Source organism: Pongo pygmaeus, chromosome 10, assembly GCF_028885625.2.
Source record: "Pongo pygmaeus isolate AG05252 chromosome 10, NHGRI_mPonPyg2-v2.0_pri, whole genome shotgun sequence".
Taxonomy (NCBI): Eukaryota; Metazoa; Chordata; class Mammalia; order Primates; family Hominidae; genus Pongo; species Pongo pygmaeus.
Genome location: NC_072383.2, coordinates 115,491,104 through 115,509,335, shown reverse-complemented (window position 1 = coordinate 115,509,335; position 18,232 = coordinate 115,491,104). Strand labels below are relative to the sequence as shown.

The following is an 18,232-nucleotide window of genomic DNA, read 5'->3' as shown; positions in this document are numbered from 1 at the left end:
GATCATTAATATGAGGCTTTTTTTTTTTTTTTTTGATACAGGATCTCATTCTGTTGCTCAGGCTGGAGTACAGTGGCACAGTCACGGCTCACTGCAGCCTCAACCTGCTTGGCTCAAGCAATCTTCCCACCTCAGCCTCCTAAATAGCTGGGACTACAGGTGCACGACACTATGCTTGGATATGTTTTTAGTTTTTTGTAGAGACAGGGCCTCACTATGTTGCCAGGCTGGTCTCGAACTCCTAGGCTCAAGTGATCCTCCCACCTCACACTCCCAAAGTGCTGGGATTCCAGGCGTGAGCCACAGCACCCAGAGAAGCTCTGAATTCAGCCCACAGTGGTACATTCCCTGTGAGTCAAGAGCAACCTAGGGGTCTTTGCTCACATGAGTTCACATTCTAGTGGGGAAGGACAGAAAATAAATAAAGACAAACAATCTGATTATTTCAGATACTGGTACACACTAGGAAAGATATAAAATGATGGTGGAATACTGCAGGTTGGAGAAAAGCACTCTCAGCAGGGCAGTCAGGATGGACTTTCCAGAGGTGGTGACATTGGAGTCGAGATCCAAGTGATGGGAAGGAGACAGCCATGGGAACATCCAGGAAAAAACTGCTCCCAGCAGAGGGAACAGAAAGAGCAAAAGCCTGAGAAGGAAGGCGCTGGGTGCTTTGGAGGCACCAAGAAGTTACCAGCACAGCTGGTCCCGAGTGAGCAAGAGACAGAGTCATGGGTGATGATGTTGGAGAGGTGGAGTAGGAGCCAGGCCAGGCAAGTGTTAACACATATGAGCTATATAGAAGTTTTCTGGACCAGGCACAGTGGCTCATACCTGTAATCCCAGCACTCTGGGAGGCTGAGGTGGGAGGAGCACTTGAGCCCAGGAATTTGAGACCAGCCCAGGGCAAGATAGTGAGACCCTGTCTCTACAAAAATTTTAAAAATTAGTTGGGCATGGTGGCATGTGGGACACTGAGGTGGGAGGGTCACTGGAGTCCAGGAGGTCAAGGCTGCGGTAAGCTGATCATGCCACTGCACTCCAGCCTGGACAACAGCAATGAGACCCTGCCTCAAAAAAATAAAAACAAAAACAAAAAAAACCCAAAAAAAACCCAGCTATCTGGATATGTAATGACAAGTGGCAGCTCAAGACACCTGGCCAGTGTGATCGTTTTGGGGCTGAGGGTGAAGATCAGTCGATGCCATCTTTAACCCGTCTTGGCTGGCCAGGAAGCCCAGTTCTCCTAGAAGGCCCAGGTATGAGGATTCCTGACAGACCCTCCAGCGTTGCAAGGCATGTGGGAATTGGCATTGGCAGCGGGATGATTAAGAAAAGGCAGAAAATGGAGAGATTCCCAAAGTCCCCAGACAAGGTGGCTCATCCAACTTCACACGTCAGGGCCATCAACCGACCCAAATACCAAAAGCACTTTCAATATAATAATTATAATATTAAAACCAACCCACCCTCTCAGTGGATGGTGCGGAGGCCCGGGAAAGAGCATCTGTGCCGTGAGCCATTAGGGGTCTCTGACAAATGTGTCTTCCCCCCGCTGCAGATGAAAACCCATCCTTTTCTTCTCCACAGACAAGGATTGATGAGGATTCGGGAGAGCACTCAGACAGGCAAGGGAAGGCTGTGAACCTTTTCCAAGCCTGCAATTTATCTTGGGGAAGACTATTCACATCACTTTCTACAGGCTAGATTACGCGCTGACCTGGCACATTAATCTCACCGAATAAAATAATCATCATCAAAAAAAGGGAGCTGGACAGTTGCCAGGGAGGCATTAATAACTGTCGCCCACAACTCAGAGGTGCGAGAAAGGGGTGCTGGGTCCATCCCCGCCTCCTCGGCCCTAGCAGTGTCCGTTTCAAGGAGAAGGAAGTGAGGTAGCTCTGGCCTGGACTTGGGGGACTTTTATATGAATGGTTTAGGAGGACTTTTCTCCAAAATTAATTCTCAGAAATTTTCTAGGCTGGGCGCAGTGGCTCATACCTGTAATCCCAGCACTTTGGGAGGCCGAGGCAGGCAGATCACCTGAGGTCAGGAGTTCAAGACCAGCCTGGCCAACATGGTGAAACCCCGTCTCTACTAAAAATACAAAAATTAGCTGGGCGTGGTGGTGCACAGCTGTAATCCCAGCTACTCAGGAGGCTGAGTCAGGAGAATTCCTTGAACCCGGGAGGTGGAGGTTGCTGTGAGCTGAAATTGTGCCACTGAAGTCCAGCTTGAGCGACAGAGACTCTGTGTCAAAAAACAAAAAAGAAAATTTTCCAAAGGAATTCAGGGAACATACACGGGAAGGACCGCGGTCTAATAACTCAGGGTTGCAGTTCTGGAGCAGGAGGACTGCCTGAGTTCAAATCTCCACGTAGGCACTTGTGAGCTATGTGGCTTTGGACTACTTTCTTAGCCTCTGGCTGTTTTCATTTCTTCCTCTGGGCATGTGAAATGGTGCAGGCACTGGGGGAAGGTTTGACAGTTCCTCAAAAGGTTCAACCTAGGATTACAGCATGATCCACAATTCCATGCCTAGGTATTTACCGCAAAAATTATGTTCAAACAGATACTCATCTACAAAAGCTCATAGCAGCACTATTCACAATAGCCAAAAAGTGAAAACAGCCTAGATGTCCATTGACAGAGGAATGGCTAAACAAATTGTAGTCTATCCACACAATGGAATATTATGTAGCCATAAGAAGGAATGAAAGCCAGGCGCGGTGGCTCACGCCTGTAATCCCAGCACTTTGGGAGGCCGAGGTGGGCAGATCACCTGAGGTCAGGAGTCTGAGACCAGGCTGGCCTACATGGCGAAACCCCATCTCTAAAATACAAACATTAGCCAGGCCTGGTGGCGCACTCCTGTAATCCCAGCTATTCTGGGGGGCTGAGGCAGAATTGCTTGAACCCGGGAGGCAGAGGTTGCAGTGAGCCAAGATCATGGTGCTCCACTAAAGCCTGGGCAACACAGAGAGACTCCGTCTCAAAAAAGAAAAAGAAGAAATGAAGTGCTGATACATGCTACAACACGGATGAACCTTGAAAACATAGCACGGCATGAGAGAAGCCAGACACAAAAGGCCACATAGTGTATCATTCCACTTATACAAAATGTCCAGCATAGGCAAATCCATAGAGATGAAAAGCAGATTGGCGGTTGCCAGGAGCTTGCGGGAAGTGGGAATGGAATGCGACTGCTTAGCAGGGACAAGGTTTCCTTCTGGTGTGATGAGAATGTCTTGGAACTAGACAGAGGTGGTGGTTGTACAACACTGTGAATGTACTAAACGCCACTGAATGGCATACTCTAAAATGATTGATGGTTTATTTTTATTATTTTATTTTATTTTTTTGAGACACGGTCTCCCTCTGTCGCCTAGGCTGGAGTGCAGTGCTGCGATCAGGGCTCACTGCAGCAGTCTTAACCTTATAGGCTTAAGTGATCCTCCCACTTCAGCCTCTCAAGTAGCTGGGACTACAGGTGAGCGCCACCATGCTCGGCTAAATCTTTGTATTTTGGTAGAGACAGGGTTTTGCCATGTTGCCCAAGCTGGTATTGAACTCCTGGGCTCAAGAGATCCTCCCAACTTGGCCTCCCAAAGTGCTGGGATAACAGGCATGAGCCATTGCGCCCAGCCTAATGGTTAATTTTATGTTACGTGAATTGTATCTCAATAAGAAAACAAAAAATCAAGACAACAGCATTTCCCTCATGAGGCTGGCATCAGATGGAAATGAATTAGAGCCCTGCCTGCTCACGTGAAAGGCTGGCCCCACCTGGCTGCTCCTGCTGCTATAAGTTTGTTACTGCAAGGTTTGCACTCTTGCAAGTTATTTAACTCAGTTTCCTCTCTGTGAAAAGAGATATCAACAGCATCTACCCTCCTGGGACTGTTAAGATTAAATGAGACAATGTCTTTAAGAGGATATAAACTCCAGGAATACAGGGGTTTCTGTTTACTGGTTCACTGATGTATCCTCAGAGTTTAGAACAGAGTGGGGCATGTAGCTGGCATTCAGTAAATATTTCTTGAACAAATGGCATTGCTTAACACACTGCCTCATAATAAATGCTCAGCAATATTTAGCTATGTTTATTATTATAAGTGTGGCTGCCAGATTTCTTTCAAAGGCCCTATGTGGTCTTTTCTAGCACAGAGAAGTGAGTGCTACTTTGCTTATAGGTTTTTGTGTCTTCATGAAAGAAGTGTTTTGACACCTACCAAATATGAGGTTTGAGCTGAGCTGAAAATGAAATCCAAGCTCTTGCTGTTGCTGTAAGAGGAGGTAGTCAGTTATTACAACTGATTAGACTACCTATCCATCCACCCTACTCCCATTTACCCATCCATCCATCCATCCATCCACCATCCATCCATCCACTCTCCTCCCATCCATCCATCTACCATCCATCCACCCACCACTCTCCTACCATTTACCCATCCACCCATCTATCCATCTGCTCACTCTCCTCCCATTTACCCATCCACCCATCCACTCTCCTTCCATTTACCCATCCATCCATCCATCTACTCTTCTCCCATTTACCCATCCACCCATCCATCCATCCATCTACTCTTCTCCCATTTACCCATCCACCCATCCATCCATCCATCTACTCTCCTCCCATTTATCCATCCATCCATCCATCCATCCATCCACTCTCCTCCCATCCATCCACCATCCATCCACCCACCACTCTCCTATCATTTACCCATACACCCATCTATCCATCTACTCACTCTCCTCCCATTTACCCATCCACCCATCTATCCATCTGCTCACTCTCCTCCCATTTACCCATCCACCCATCCACTCTCCTTCCATTTACCCATCCATCCATCCATCTACTCTTCTCCCATTTACCCATCCACCCATCCATCCATCCATCTACTCTTCTCCCATTTACCCATCCACCCATCCATCCATCCATCTACTCTCCTCCCATTTATCCATCCATCCATCCATCCATCCATCCACTCTCCTCCCATCCATCCACCATCCATCCACCCACCACTCTCCTATCATTTACCCATACACCCGTCCATCCATCTACTCACTCTCCTCCCATTTACCCATTCACCCATCTATCCATCTACTCACTCTCCTCCCATTTACCCATCCACCCATCTATCCATCTACTCACTCTCCTACCATTTACCCATCCACTCATCTATCCATCTGCTCACTCTCCTCCCATTTACCCATCCACCCATCTATCCATCTACTCACTCTCCTACCATTTACCCATCCACCCATCTATCCATCTACTCACTCTCCTCCCATTTACCCATCCACCCATCTATCCATCTACTCACTCTCCTCCCATTTACCCATCCACCCATCTATCCATCTAATCACTCTCCTTCCATTTACCCATCCACCCATCCACTCTCCTTCCATTTACCCATCCACCCATCACTCTCCTACCATTTACCCATCCACCCATCCACTCTCCTTCCATATACCCATCCACCCATCCACTCTCCTTCCATTTACTCATCCACCCATCCACTCTCCTCCCATTTACCCATCCACCCATCCACTCCCCTTCCATTTACCCATCCACCCATCCACTCCCCTTCCATTTACCCATCCACCCATCACTCTCCTACCATTTACCCATCCACCCATCCACTCTCCTTCCATTTACCCATCCACCCATCCACTCTCCTTCCATTTACCCATCCACCCATCCACTCTCCTTCCATTTACCCATCCACCCATCCACTCTCCTTCCATTTACCCATCCACCCATCCACTCTCCTTCCATTTACCCATCCACCCATCCACTCTCCTCCCATTTACCCATCCACTCATCTATCCATCCATCCATCTACTCTTCTCCCATTTACCCATCCACCCATCCATCCATCCATCTACTCTCCTCCCATTTATCCATCCATCCATCCATCCACTCTCCTCCCATCCATCCATCTACCATCCATCCACCCATCACTCTCCTCCCATTTACCCATCCACCCATCCATCCATCCATCTACTCTCCTCTCATTTATCCACCCATCCATCCATCCGTCCATCCATCCATCCCTCTCCTCCCATTTATCTATCCATCCATCCATCCACCATCCATCCATCACTCTCCTCCCATTTACCCATCCAGCTACCCATTCATCCATCCACTCTCCTCCCATTTATCCATCCATCCATCCATCCATCCATCCATCACTCTCCTCCCATTTACCCATCCACCTACCCATTCATCCATCCACTCTCCTCCCATTTATCCATCCATCCATCCATCCATCCATCCCTCTCCTCCCATTTATCCATCCATCCATCCATCCATCCACCATCCATCCATCACTCTCCTCCCATTTACCCATCCACCCATCCATCCATCTACTCTCCTCTCATTTACCCATCCACCCATCCATGCATCCATCTACTCTCCTCCCATGCATCCATCCATCCATTCATCCATCCCTCTCCTCCCATTTATCCATCCACCCATCCATCCACCCATCTACTCTCCTCCCATCCATCCATCCATCCATCCATCCGTCCATCCACCATCCATCCATCACTCTCCTCCCATTTACCCATCCACCCATCCATCCATCCATCTACTCTCCTCCCATTTACCCATCCACCCATCCATCCATCCATCCATCTACTCTCCTCCCATCCATCCATCCATTCATCCATCCCTCTCCTCCCATTTATCTATCCATCCATCCATCCATCCATCCACCATCCATCCATCACTCTCCTCCCATTTACCCATCCATCCACTCATTCATCCATCCACTCTCCTCCCATTTATCCATCCATCCATCCATCCATCCACCCACCCACCCATCCATCTATCCATCCATCCACCAAACTTCCCAGATGGTCATCTAATTCATCTATCTACCTACCTATATATCCATTCACCCGTCCATCTACCCACTCAAACACACATGTATACATACTTACATACATACAATGAACGCTTCTGAATACACAGCAGATACTGGTGATCCATCAACAAACAAACTGGATGCATTCGTTTCCTGCTGTCACAGAGGTTACAATCAAGCAGAGAAGGCAGACATTTAAACGAACAATTACAGTCAGAGTGGTGGGTGCTAGAATAGGGGAAGTATAGGGTGCTGTAGGAGTCCTCGTGGGAGCACCATCCCTAGCCTGAAGAGGCAGGGAAGGTTTCTAAGAGGCAGTGATCTGCAGAGAGAACAGGAGTTATCAAGACATGAGAAGGAGGGAAAGCTCTTTGAGGCAGATGAATCAGTAGGTGCAGGTGGGAGACAGGGCAGCAAGCAGCCCACTCTACAAGATTGTAGGTTAGTTTCTCAATGTCCCAGTGTCTCAATTTTCTCATCTGGAAAATGGGATAAGAACAGCATCTACCACATAGGGATGCTGCAGAATGGGGCGAGTTAATGAGTATAAAGAAGCAAAAGAGGCTGGGTGCAGTGGCTCACGCCTGTAATCCCAGCACTTTGGGAGGCCGAGGCAGGCGGATCACCTGAGATTGGGAGTTTGAGGCCAGCCTGACCAACATGGAGAAACACCATCTCTACTAAAAATACAAAATTAGCTGGGTGTGGTGGCGCATGCCTGTAATCCAAGCTTCTTGGGAGGCTGAGGCAGGAGAATTGCTTGAACTCGGGAGGCAGAGGTTGTGGTGAGCCGAGATTGCGCCATTGCACTCCAGCCTGGGCAACAAGAGCGACACTCCATCTCAAAACAAACAAACAAAAAGAAGCAAAAGAGGTAGGGTCTGTCTGTCTGGAGCACAAAAAACAGAGTAAGAGTAAGGGAGTGAAAGAGGGAGAGGGATGAATAAGTAAGATGCCAGACGGGGAGGTGGGACCCATGATGATGGTCCACAAAGCCTCACCTGCCTCCTCTCTAGGTGATAACTCTTCATACACACATTATACACATTATATCTTTTTTTTTTTTTTTTTTAGAGACAACATCTCCCTCTATTGCCCAGGCTGAGCGTAGTGACGTGATCATGGCTCACTGTAACCTCAACTCCTGGGCTCAAGTGATCCTCCCACTTCAGCCTCTCAAGTGGCTGGGACTACAGGTGCGTTCCACCATGCCCAGCTAATTGATTTTTATTTATATTTTTATTATAAAGATGGCATCTTGCTGTGTTGCCCAGGCTAGTCTCAAACTCTTGGCCTCAAGCAACCTTCTCACTTTGGCCTCCCAAAGCAGGGATTACAGGTGTGAGCCACTGTGCCCTGTCAAGTCTTTTTACCTTTACAGTATCTAAAGAACGCTACTGTTAACATCTTGATTTTCTGCAGGAGGAAAATGCTCACATTAAGCGACTTGCTCAAGGCACCATGGCTGCAAAATTGCAGGTTAGGAATGGCCCAGGCCCTCCAGCACCTGCCCGACCTGGCAGATGATCTCCTGTTCCTCAGAAGTAGCCACGGGCTTGGGAGCTGGAAGAGTTGGATTTTCATTTTGATTCTATAACTGAGCAACTGGGTGTTTTTTGGACAAACTATCTCACCTCTCTTTCAGCCTCAGTGTAGTAAAGGAAATAATGGCCACTCAAGGATACCTGGAAGCTGTGAATGTGACATTATTTAGAAAATAATCATGTCTTTGCAGATGTGATTAAGGATATTGGCATGGGGAGGTTACCCTGCCTTATCCAGCTGGGCCCAAAATACCGTTACATGTGTCCTTATAAGAGGGAGGCAGAGAGGTATCATTCACAGAAGAGGAGAAGACCATGTGGCCATGGGGGCAGAGACTGGAGTGACACAGCCACAAGCCAAGGACACCAGGAGCCACCAGAAGCCCGAAGAGGCAAGGATCAGATTCTCTCCTTGAGCCTCCGGAGGCAGTGCAGCCCCGCTGACACCTTGATTTTGGCTCGGTGACACTGATTTTGGATTTCTGGCTTCCAGAACTGTGAGAGAACAAATTTCTGTTATTTCAAGCCACTAAGTTTGTGGTATTTCATTACTGCAACCACAGGAAACTAACAGTTTTTCATCCAGAAAGAGGTGACAGTGAATTGTATCTTACAGGGGTATTGAGAGCCTTGGAAGAGCGGGACTATGAGAAAGAATCTAGACAGAACCCAGGAGGCACCAGGTGATGAGTCAACATCAAGTGCCTTCCTTCTCTTGTCCCAAACCCACTCCTTTGAGGTAGAGCTGGAGTCTTGAAGTTGTAAAGACCTGTGCTGTCATCCTGACTTCACCACTGAGCAGCTGCATGACTATAAGAACTACCCGATCTCGGCCGGGCGTGGTGGCTCACGCTTGTAATCCCAGCACTTTGGGAGGCCGAGGTGGGTGGATCACCTGAGGTCAGGAGTTCGAGATCAGCCTGGCCAATATGGTCAAACGAAAAATACAAAAATTACCCAGGCATGGTGGCACGTGTCTGTAATCCCAGCTACTTGGGAGGCTGAGGCAGAATACCTTGAACCTGGGAGGTGGAGGTTGCAGTGAGCGGAGGTCGTGCCATTGCACTCCAGCCTGGGGGACAGAAGTGAAACTCTGTCTCAAGAAAAAAAAAAAAAGAATTATCTGATCTCTTAACCTCCATCTCCTCATCCATTGATAAGAGTAACCAGCACCTATGTCAGAAGAATACTGAGAGGCTGGCTCTATTGCCGAGGCTGGAGTGCAGTGGGGTGATCTCAGCTCACTGCAACCTCTGCTTCCTGGGCTCAAGCGATCTTCCCACCTCAGCCTCCTGAGCAGCTGGGACTACAGTCATGTACACCACAGCAGGCCAATTTTTTTTTTTTGTATTTTTTGTAGAGACAGGGTTTCACCATGCTGCCCAGGCTTGTCTCGAACTCATGAGCTCAAGCAATCCACTCATCTTGGCCTCCCAAAGTGCTGGGATTATAGGTGTGAGCCACAATGCCTGGCTTTCCTGTTTTATTTTCGTCTGCTGAAAATAAATCAGAAGGCACAGGGCAGGATTGAGCTAACTTCAGTTTCTCTGCCATTTCACTTACTCACGGTTTACAGAGCTCTGCCCAGTGCCCAGTGCTGGGCCGGGTCTTACAGATACACTGGTGGGCCAAACAGACTTTTCAAATAGTGAGGAGGCAGGAATGAATGTAATAATTACACAAGTACTTTGGGAGGCTGAAGCAGGAAAATCACTTGAGCCCAGGAGTTCAAGACTAGCCTGGGCAACAAAATGAGACTCCATCCCCAAGAAGAATAAAAAAATTAGCCAGGCGTGGTGGTGCACTGAGCAGTCCCAGCTACTCAGGAGGCTGAGCTGGGAGGATCGCTTGAGCCCGGGAGGTTGAGGCTACAGTGAACTGTGATTGCGCCTCTGCACTCCAGCCTGGGAAACAGAGAAAGACCTTGTCTCAAACCAAACCAAACCAAACCAAACAAACAAACAAAACCCCCCCCACACACAAATAGGTAATCAGAAATGCTATGAAAGAACTGGACTTAGGGGGATCCGGAAGAGACTTCTGAACTGAAGCCTCAAGGATCCACTGGAGAAGGAGCATCTCTGGGGGTCTGAAGGGCATGTGTAAGAGGCCAAGACAGGAGGGAGGCGGGCAGAGGGAAGAAACAGAGGGGGAGCCAAGGAGTGGCAGGGCATGATGCTGGTGGTGGGGGCAGGGGCAGGCTGGGTAGGCTTTGCAGCCGCACCTGTGGAGCTTGTCCTGAGCACAAGGGCAGCCCCTGGAGTGTTTAAGTTGGGTGGAGGTGAGGGGAAGAGGTAAGAGAGGACAATCAGATTAATTTTCTTTTGGAATCCTGCTCCACTGGCAGGGAAAAGAATGAAGTGGAGGGGGATGGAGTGGAAACATAGAGGGAGACTACTTTGGTCTCATGGTGGCGAGCACTAGGGTGGTGATGGTGGAGATATAGAAGGAGGATGGGCTCCCACGTCATTGAGGAGGCAAAATGAACAGAACCTGGTTGCTGACTGGAAGAAGCAAGGAAAAAAGAGGAAGAGTCAGAGGTCCCTTCCAGGTTATTGATGTGAACAATGGGGTGGAGGGAGGTGCTACACTCTGAGATCTAGAACAATGAGAAGAAGCCCAGGCTTTGGGGAAGATCCCGAGTTCCTTCTTGAAAATGGGTCTACTATGCCTCATTGCTTTGCCTGGCTCAACCCAGGCCCCAGCTGAAAGAGCCTCCCTAGGTAGCCATGTTTTTTCATACCAGCTGACATTGCCTCCTCCTTGGCAACAGTTGATTGGATAAGGAGTAGGCACATGACCATATGCAGCCCATTCATTGGCCAGCTGCTGACCTATGAACTAGCTGGTACACAAAATGACCTGGGCCAATCAGACCTTCTCCCAGGAGCTGAACTGGGGAATTGTAAGAGGACACGACACGTGCGGGAGATCCTGCCTACCACAGACCATGAGCTGCAGTGAGAGCCAGGGAGACCGCTAGGAAGCCTTGGTCTAGCTTTGCACTCTCAGCTCTGAGTCTACTTACAGAAGTGAAGCTGTACAATGCCCCACGCAGTAACTGGGCAGCATCTCTGTTCTGACTACAGCAGAGAGATTAAGAGCTCAGACTCAGGGGCCTGACTGCCTGGTGGTCTGACTTTGCTCTTCAATTTCTAGCTGTGTGGCCTTGGGCAAGTCACTGAACCTCTCTGTGCTGTGCTGTAGTTTCTACATCTGTGAAAATGGGATGGTAGTAATAACAGGACCCTGTTCACAGGGATGTGGTCATGACTCAATGAGTTTGTACATGTAAAGTACTTGGGACAGTGGCCAGTACACAGTTAAGTGGCCTCTAAGAGTTTACTATTACAGTTGTTATTCCTGTTGCTAACTAGAACAGGCAGAAAAATGATCCGTTGTTGACAATCTGTTCTCAAGTGTCACTTAGCACATGCCACTCTGTGGGCTCTGCCTGCCCTGCTCCTCTGTCTGACCTGGCTGGCTGTGGAGAGCCAACAAGATCCCAGCAGCCAACAGGTGCTAAGGAAGGGTGGAAGACAATGCCACTTCTCAACACTGGCTTCAGTCCAGGCTCCTCCCCATCCTGGGTTCCTGGGGTCAGAGCTTGGCTGTAGCTGGGCACAGGAAGGGGTGTTATTGCTCAAGTGAGGATGATGTGCCTTGTGCCTGCAGGTGGCTGCAACCTGTGCCCCCTTGCAGGAGCTGGTCCACCTTGACGAGGCAGCTGATGGCTGCAGCCTATTCCTGGTCAACATATGTGGTCCCCAGGAAGCCGACAGTTAGCTCTCAGACCTTCCCTGGCCAGACCTGTCATTATCTAACAAGGGAGTGAGGCCTGAGCAGATGTTTCAAGGAGGAGGCCAACCAGAAGCATCCCCCTAGGGTTGCCAGCCCAAGAACACAAAGCCAGTGTAGGGGCACACAAAGCCTAAGGAAACAATCACCTGGCTAGGATTCTCAGAGGTCAGACAGCTGGGAGAAACCCTTGGGTTTGGAATAAGGCAGACCTGAGTTCAAATCCTGGTTCTGACAAGTGTCTATCGGGGGATCTCTGAGCCTCAATGTCTTTGTCTGTCAAATGGGGATAAGGGTGTGCATCTTGAAGGGTAGGGTGGTAGTAGCAGTAGGAGGAGGAAAGATGGGCACAGCAGTGATTTAAAAGCATCACCCTGGGAGCCAACATGTATTGAGCACTTACGATGAGCCAGGCCAGCCCTGAATATTCATAAACTCTGATCTCGCCATGAGGGAAGTCTCATGGTAGAGTGAGTAGGGTCCTGGCATACTAAAATCAGGTAACTGAAGAGTTTAATACCTGTGCTATTTACAAAGGTGTGGGCAGGGTTTGGGGAAACCAACAAGGGGTGGTCTAGTCTAGAAGGGTACGGGGAGGGCACAGTTACCAGACCTGGATAGAAAGCTGTGTGACGGAGCTGCGTGTGATAGGAACTGTGTATTCAGACCTGGATAGAAAGCTGTGTGACGGAGCTGCGTGTGATAGGAACTGTGTATTCAGACCTGGATAGAAAGCTGTGTGACGGAGCTGCGTGTGATAGGAACTGTGTATTCAGACCTGGATAGAAAGCTGTGTGACGGAGCTGCGTGTGATAGGAACTGTGTATTCAGACCTGGATAGAAAGCTGTGTGACGGAGCTGCCTGTGATAGGAACTGTGTATTCAGACCTGGATAGAAAGCTGTGTGACGGAGCTGCGTGTGATAGGAACTGTGTATTCAGACCTGGATAGAAAGCTGTGTGACGGAGCTGCGTGTGATAGGAACTGTGTATTCAGACCTGGATAGAAAGCTGTGTGACGGAGCTGCGTGTGATAGGAACTGTGTATGCAGACCTGGATAGAAAGCTGTGTGACGGAGCTGCGTGTGATAGGAACTGTGTATTCAGACCTGGATAGAAAGCTGTGTGACGGAGCTGCGTGTGATAGGAACTGTGTATTCAGACCTGGATAGCTGTGTGACGGAGCTGCGTGTGATAGGAACTGTGTATTCAGACCTGGATAGAAAGCTGTGTGACGGAGCTGCCTGTGATAGGAACTGTGTATTCAGACCTGGATAGAAAGCTGTGTGACGGAGCTGCCTGTGATAGGAACTGTGTATTCAGACCTGGATAGAAAGCTGTGTGACGGAGCTGCGTGTGATAGGAACTGTGTATTCAGACCTGGATAGAAAGCTGTGTGACGGAGCTGCCTGTGATAGGAACAGTGTATTCAGACCTGGATAGAAAGCTGTGTGACGGAGCTGCCTGTGATAGGAACTGTGTATTCAGACCTGGATAGAAAGCTGTGTGACGGAGCTGCCTGTGATAGGAACTGTGTATTCAGACCTGGATAGAAAGCTGTGTGACGGAGCTGCGTGTGATAGGAACTGTGTATTCAGACCTGGATAGAAAGCTGTGTGACGGAGCTGCGTGTGATAGGAACTGTGTATTCAGACCTGGATAGAAAGCTGTGTGACGGAGCTGCGTGTGATAGGAACTGTGTATTCAGACCTGGATAGAAAGCTGTGTGACGGAGCTGCGTGTGATAGGAACTGTGTATGCAGACCTGGATAGAAAGCTGTGTGACGGAGCTGCCTGTGATAGGAACTGTGTATCCAGACCTGGATAGAAAGCTGTGTGACGGAGCTGCGTGTGATAGGAACTGTGTATTCAGACCTGGATAGAAAGCTGTGTGACGGAGCTGCCTGTGATAGGAACTGTGTATTCAGACCTGGATAGAAAGCTGTGTGACGGAGCTGCGTGTGATAGGAACTGTGTATTCAGACTTATTTTCGGCATGTGAGAAAGGGGGTGGTAGGAATAACAGTGCCTGCTTCCTAGGGATGTTGTAGAGATTCAATGGGTTACTGAGTGTGAAGTACGAGGAATAGCATTGACCCACGGTAACCTGGGAGGGAGGAAACCAGGTGTGGCAGGGAATGTAATGCTGCGCCCACCCAAAAATGTCCACGTCTTTTAGAAAATTATTTTATTTTTATATACATTTTTTATTTTAATTTTTTTTTTTTTAAGAGACAGAGTCTCACTCTGTTGCCCAGGCTGGAGTACAGTGGCACGATCATGGCTTACTGCAGCCTGGAACTCCTGGCCTCGAGTGATCCTCCCACCTTGGGCTCCCAAATAGCTGGAACTGCAGGCATGTGTCACCACACTCAGCTAATTTTTTAAATTTTTAGTACAGACAGTGTCTCGCCAGCAGGCTTATCTTGCCCAAGCTGGTCTCAAACTCCTAGCCTCAAGCAATCTTCCTGCCTCAGCCTCCCAAAGTGCTGGGATTACAGGTTTGAGCCATTGAGCCACCACACACAGCCCTATTTTTTTTTTTTTAATTAAAAAAAATATAGAATGCTTCATGAATTTGTGTGTCATCCTTGCACAGGGGCCATGCTAAACTCTGTATCGTTCCAATTTTAGTATATGTGCTGCTGAAGTAGGCATGATGTCCACATTTTCTTTTTTTTTGGAGACGGAGTCTCGCTCTGTCGCCCAGGCTGGAGTGCAGTGGCATGATCTTGGCTCACTGCAACTTCTGCCTCCCGGGTTTAAGCAATTCTCCTGCCTCAGTCTCCCCAGTAAGTAGGACTACAGGCGCATGCTACCACGCCCAGCTAATTTTTTTGTATTTTTAGTAGAGATGGGGTTTCACCGTGTTGCCCAGGCTGGTTTTGAACTCCTGACCTCAGACAATCCACCCGCCTCTTCCTCCCAAAGTGCTAGGATTACAGGCGTGAGCCACCGTGCCCAGCCGATGTCCACACCTTAATCCCTGGAACCTGTGAATGTTACCTTCTGTGGCAAAAGAGACTTTACTGATGTGATTAAGGATGGGAGATGAGCCTAGATTATTCGGGTGGGACCAGTGTCATCACAGGGTCCTTATAAGAGGAAGGCAGGAGGGTGAGAATCAGGAGATGCAACAATGAAGGCAGAGGTGTGTGGGGGAGGGAGAGGGAGACAGGAGAGAACGCTCAACCTGCCATCACTGACTCGGAAGATGGAGGAAGAACACAGCCCCGCTGACACCATCGTTTTTGCTGCAGTAAAACCCATTTAGGACTCCTAACCTCCAGAACGATAAGATAATAAATTAATGTTGCTTTAAACCACTAAGTTTGTAGCAATTTGTCACAGCAGCCACAGGAGACTAATATGCTGGGGGAATAAATACCTCTGCCTCTCTCTCCTCTTGGGCTTCCCATCGGCTGAACCCAACTGGAAGGTGATAGGCACAGGAGCCCATTGATATAGTTCGCGCAGGTCAGCCCCCTGGGGAGAGTGTAGCTGAAAGGGCCAGAGGAAGTCATTTAGCTGGAAAACTATTACCCCATTTTACAGATGAGGGCACTGAGGCTAAGTAATTCATCCAAGATTGCACAGCTAGTCAGTGCAGAGCTGGCAGTCATGAAGATTAGACAACACAGGTATTGTGAATCACTCATTGAGCAATTACTATGTGCAGAGCGTGGAGCAAAGCACTCTATATTTCCCACAACCAATAGTTCTTACAAAGTGAGTACTTTGGAGGAAGGCACTATTGTTATTCTCAGTTGACAGATGAGGAAACTAGGTTTTTGTCACCTGCCCAAAGTCACACAGCTGGAGAGGCGCATGGCTGGGATCTGAACATAGATGTGTCTGATGCCAAAGTCCATGGGCATAGCCATCAGGCCATGCTGCTTTCCAGTGTCAAGTGCATGGTGCCAACCTGGAACCCTGCATGAGCTCAATGGGCAAAAGGTCCTGGTCATCATGGTCTTGGGGAGGGTCAATGGGAGGTATCTTACGACTTTCCTAGGCCTGTTGTTTCCCCTCTGGCCTTTCTTCTCCACATCTCTTTTTTTTTTGTCTTTATGCCATTTTGTGTTTCCTGGCACTGCCTTTGGGTACCAGAGCTGCGGCTTCATCTAAGAAAACCTCAACAGCCTAGGATCTTGGCCCAACTAGATAAACCAGGGGTCCGGGGCTGAAGACTGGTACTAGACTGTGGCCTGTTAGGAAGCAGGTCGCACAGCAGGAGGTGAGCAGTGGGTGAGCAAGCATTACTGCCTGAGCTCCACCTCCCGTCAGATCAGCTGCAGCAGTAGATTCTCCTAGGAGTGGGAACCCTATTGTGAACTGCACATGTGAGGGATGATCTAGGTTGTACGCTCCTTATGAGAATCCAATGTCTGATGATCTGAAGTGGAACAGTTTCATTCCAAAACCATCCCGACCCTGATCCGTGGAAAAACTGTCTTCCACAAAACCGGTTCCTGGTGCCAAAAAGGTTGGGGACCACCATGTTAAATCACACAGTGGAGGAAGGGAGTGGACATGAAAAGTGAGAGGACCAAAACAGGCCCAAAGATTGGGGTCATGGGTTGGGTTAGTTGCCACTCAAGATCAATGGTGACTTCCAAGCTGCTCTGCTGCCAAGCAATGCCTGAGACATGTCTCAGATTTCTGAACTTGAAAGATGGCTGTTTTTACAGAATGGAAAGCAGGAGATTTCAAACATTCTTTAGTCCATCTGCTTCGGTCCAGATTCCCTTTGGGTCACCTTACAGAGCCACTGGCAATCACTATGTCCTACAGGTGATACCTTGTCTGAGCCCTGCTCAGTCCTCTGAACTCCAATGTCTATTCCCCAAGGCCTCTTCATTCCAACACCTGACTGGAGGCATTTCTCTATGATACACTGCAAAGCATCATTGCCCTCACTCCCCACTCCAGGGTCTGTGGCAGACATCACTAATCAATCATGGAGCTCTTTCCTTCTGAGCCTCAGTCCCCTCTATAAAATGAGCTCCTGGAAGCCACAAAGAGTCAAAACCTATTAGGGCTCTCCTTCCCTGGGAGAAGCAGGTCCCAGAGCATGCTAACATGCTTTTTTTCCCTCTCTCAGGTGACATGTGGATGAAAATTGCATCAAGGGTAGCTGAGAACAACCTAACTTAGGAAATGCACTTGGAAAGTAGAGGTGTGACGAGGTGGTGATGACAAAGAGCCATGCTCAGCTTTGTGGAATTAGAAGAGCTGGGTGACAGGAGCTACGAGCTCAGGCTCTGTTTATTTTATATGCTGACATCAGTACACCCTCATCCATTCTTTCCTCCTCAGAAGGCACCCTGAATCCTCTGCATGATCCATGTGACTGGGGCTACCTGGTGGCTGCAGCCAGTGCCTACCTTGGACTTGACGGCCAGGATGATCTTGGGCAGGGCCACGATGAGGCACTTGAGGGCAATGGTGATGTACTTCAGAACAAAGTCTGCGATCCCCACGATCCAAAGCAGATCAAAGAAGTCCAGCGTCTCCAGGTTGGGCTTCAGGAATATGAGGCTGGGGGGAGGATTCAGAGAGTCAGAAGGTTCCCTTAGGGCCAGGCCTCAGCAGCTCCTTCTACTCACTCGGGAGCCTTCTAAGTACCACCTGTAGAAAGAGCACTGAACTGGGAGTCAGACGTCTGTGTCCTTTTCCTGAATCTGCTACTCACCTGCTGTGTGACCTCACGTGGATCTTTTAACCTCTCTTGAGTCTTAGTTCCCTTCAGAGTTAAATGACCATATTGGCCTGGAGTTTCATTAAGGTCCCTGTTTTAGTCCTTTTTTTGTGTTGCTATAACAGAATACCTTAGACTGGGTAATTTATAGAGGATAGAGGTGGTTTTGTTTGTTTGTTTTTGAGATGGAATCTTGCTCTGTCTCCCACGCTGGAGTGCAGTGGCATGATCTTGGCTCACTGCAGCCTCCACCTCCTGGGTTCAAGTGATTCTCCCACCTCAACCTCCCAAGTAGCTGGGATTACAGGCACCTGC

General features: G+C 48.8%; 1 protein-coding gene and 1 non-coding gene across 4 annotated transcripts in view; both read right to left on the bottom strand.

The window, feature by feature from the left end:
• Positions 1–18,232, bottom strand: part of RNFT2 (ring finger protein, transmembrane 2) — a 116,023-nt gene that overhangs the window by 59,363 nt on the left and 38,428 nt on the right. For all 3 annotated transcript variants that reach the window (XR_010122711.1, XM_063646759.1, XM_063646758.1), the window contains exon 7: positions 17,604–17,757. Coding sequence is in view for 2 of the 3 variants with exons in the window: in XM_063646759.1 (XP_063502829.1) it covers positions 17,604–17,757 (154 nt within the window). In the remaining variant the exon portion in view is untranslated. The remainder of the gene's footprint in view (positions 1–17,603; positions 17,758–18,232) is intronic.
• LOC129010981 (U6 spliceosomal RNA) lies at positions 14,771–14,874 on the bottom strand. The gene has a single exon (XR_008493130.1). It is a non-coding gene; the product is annotated as a U6 spliceosomal RNA (small nuclear RNA).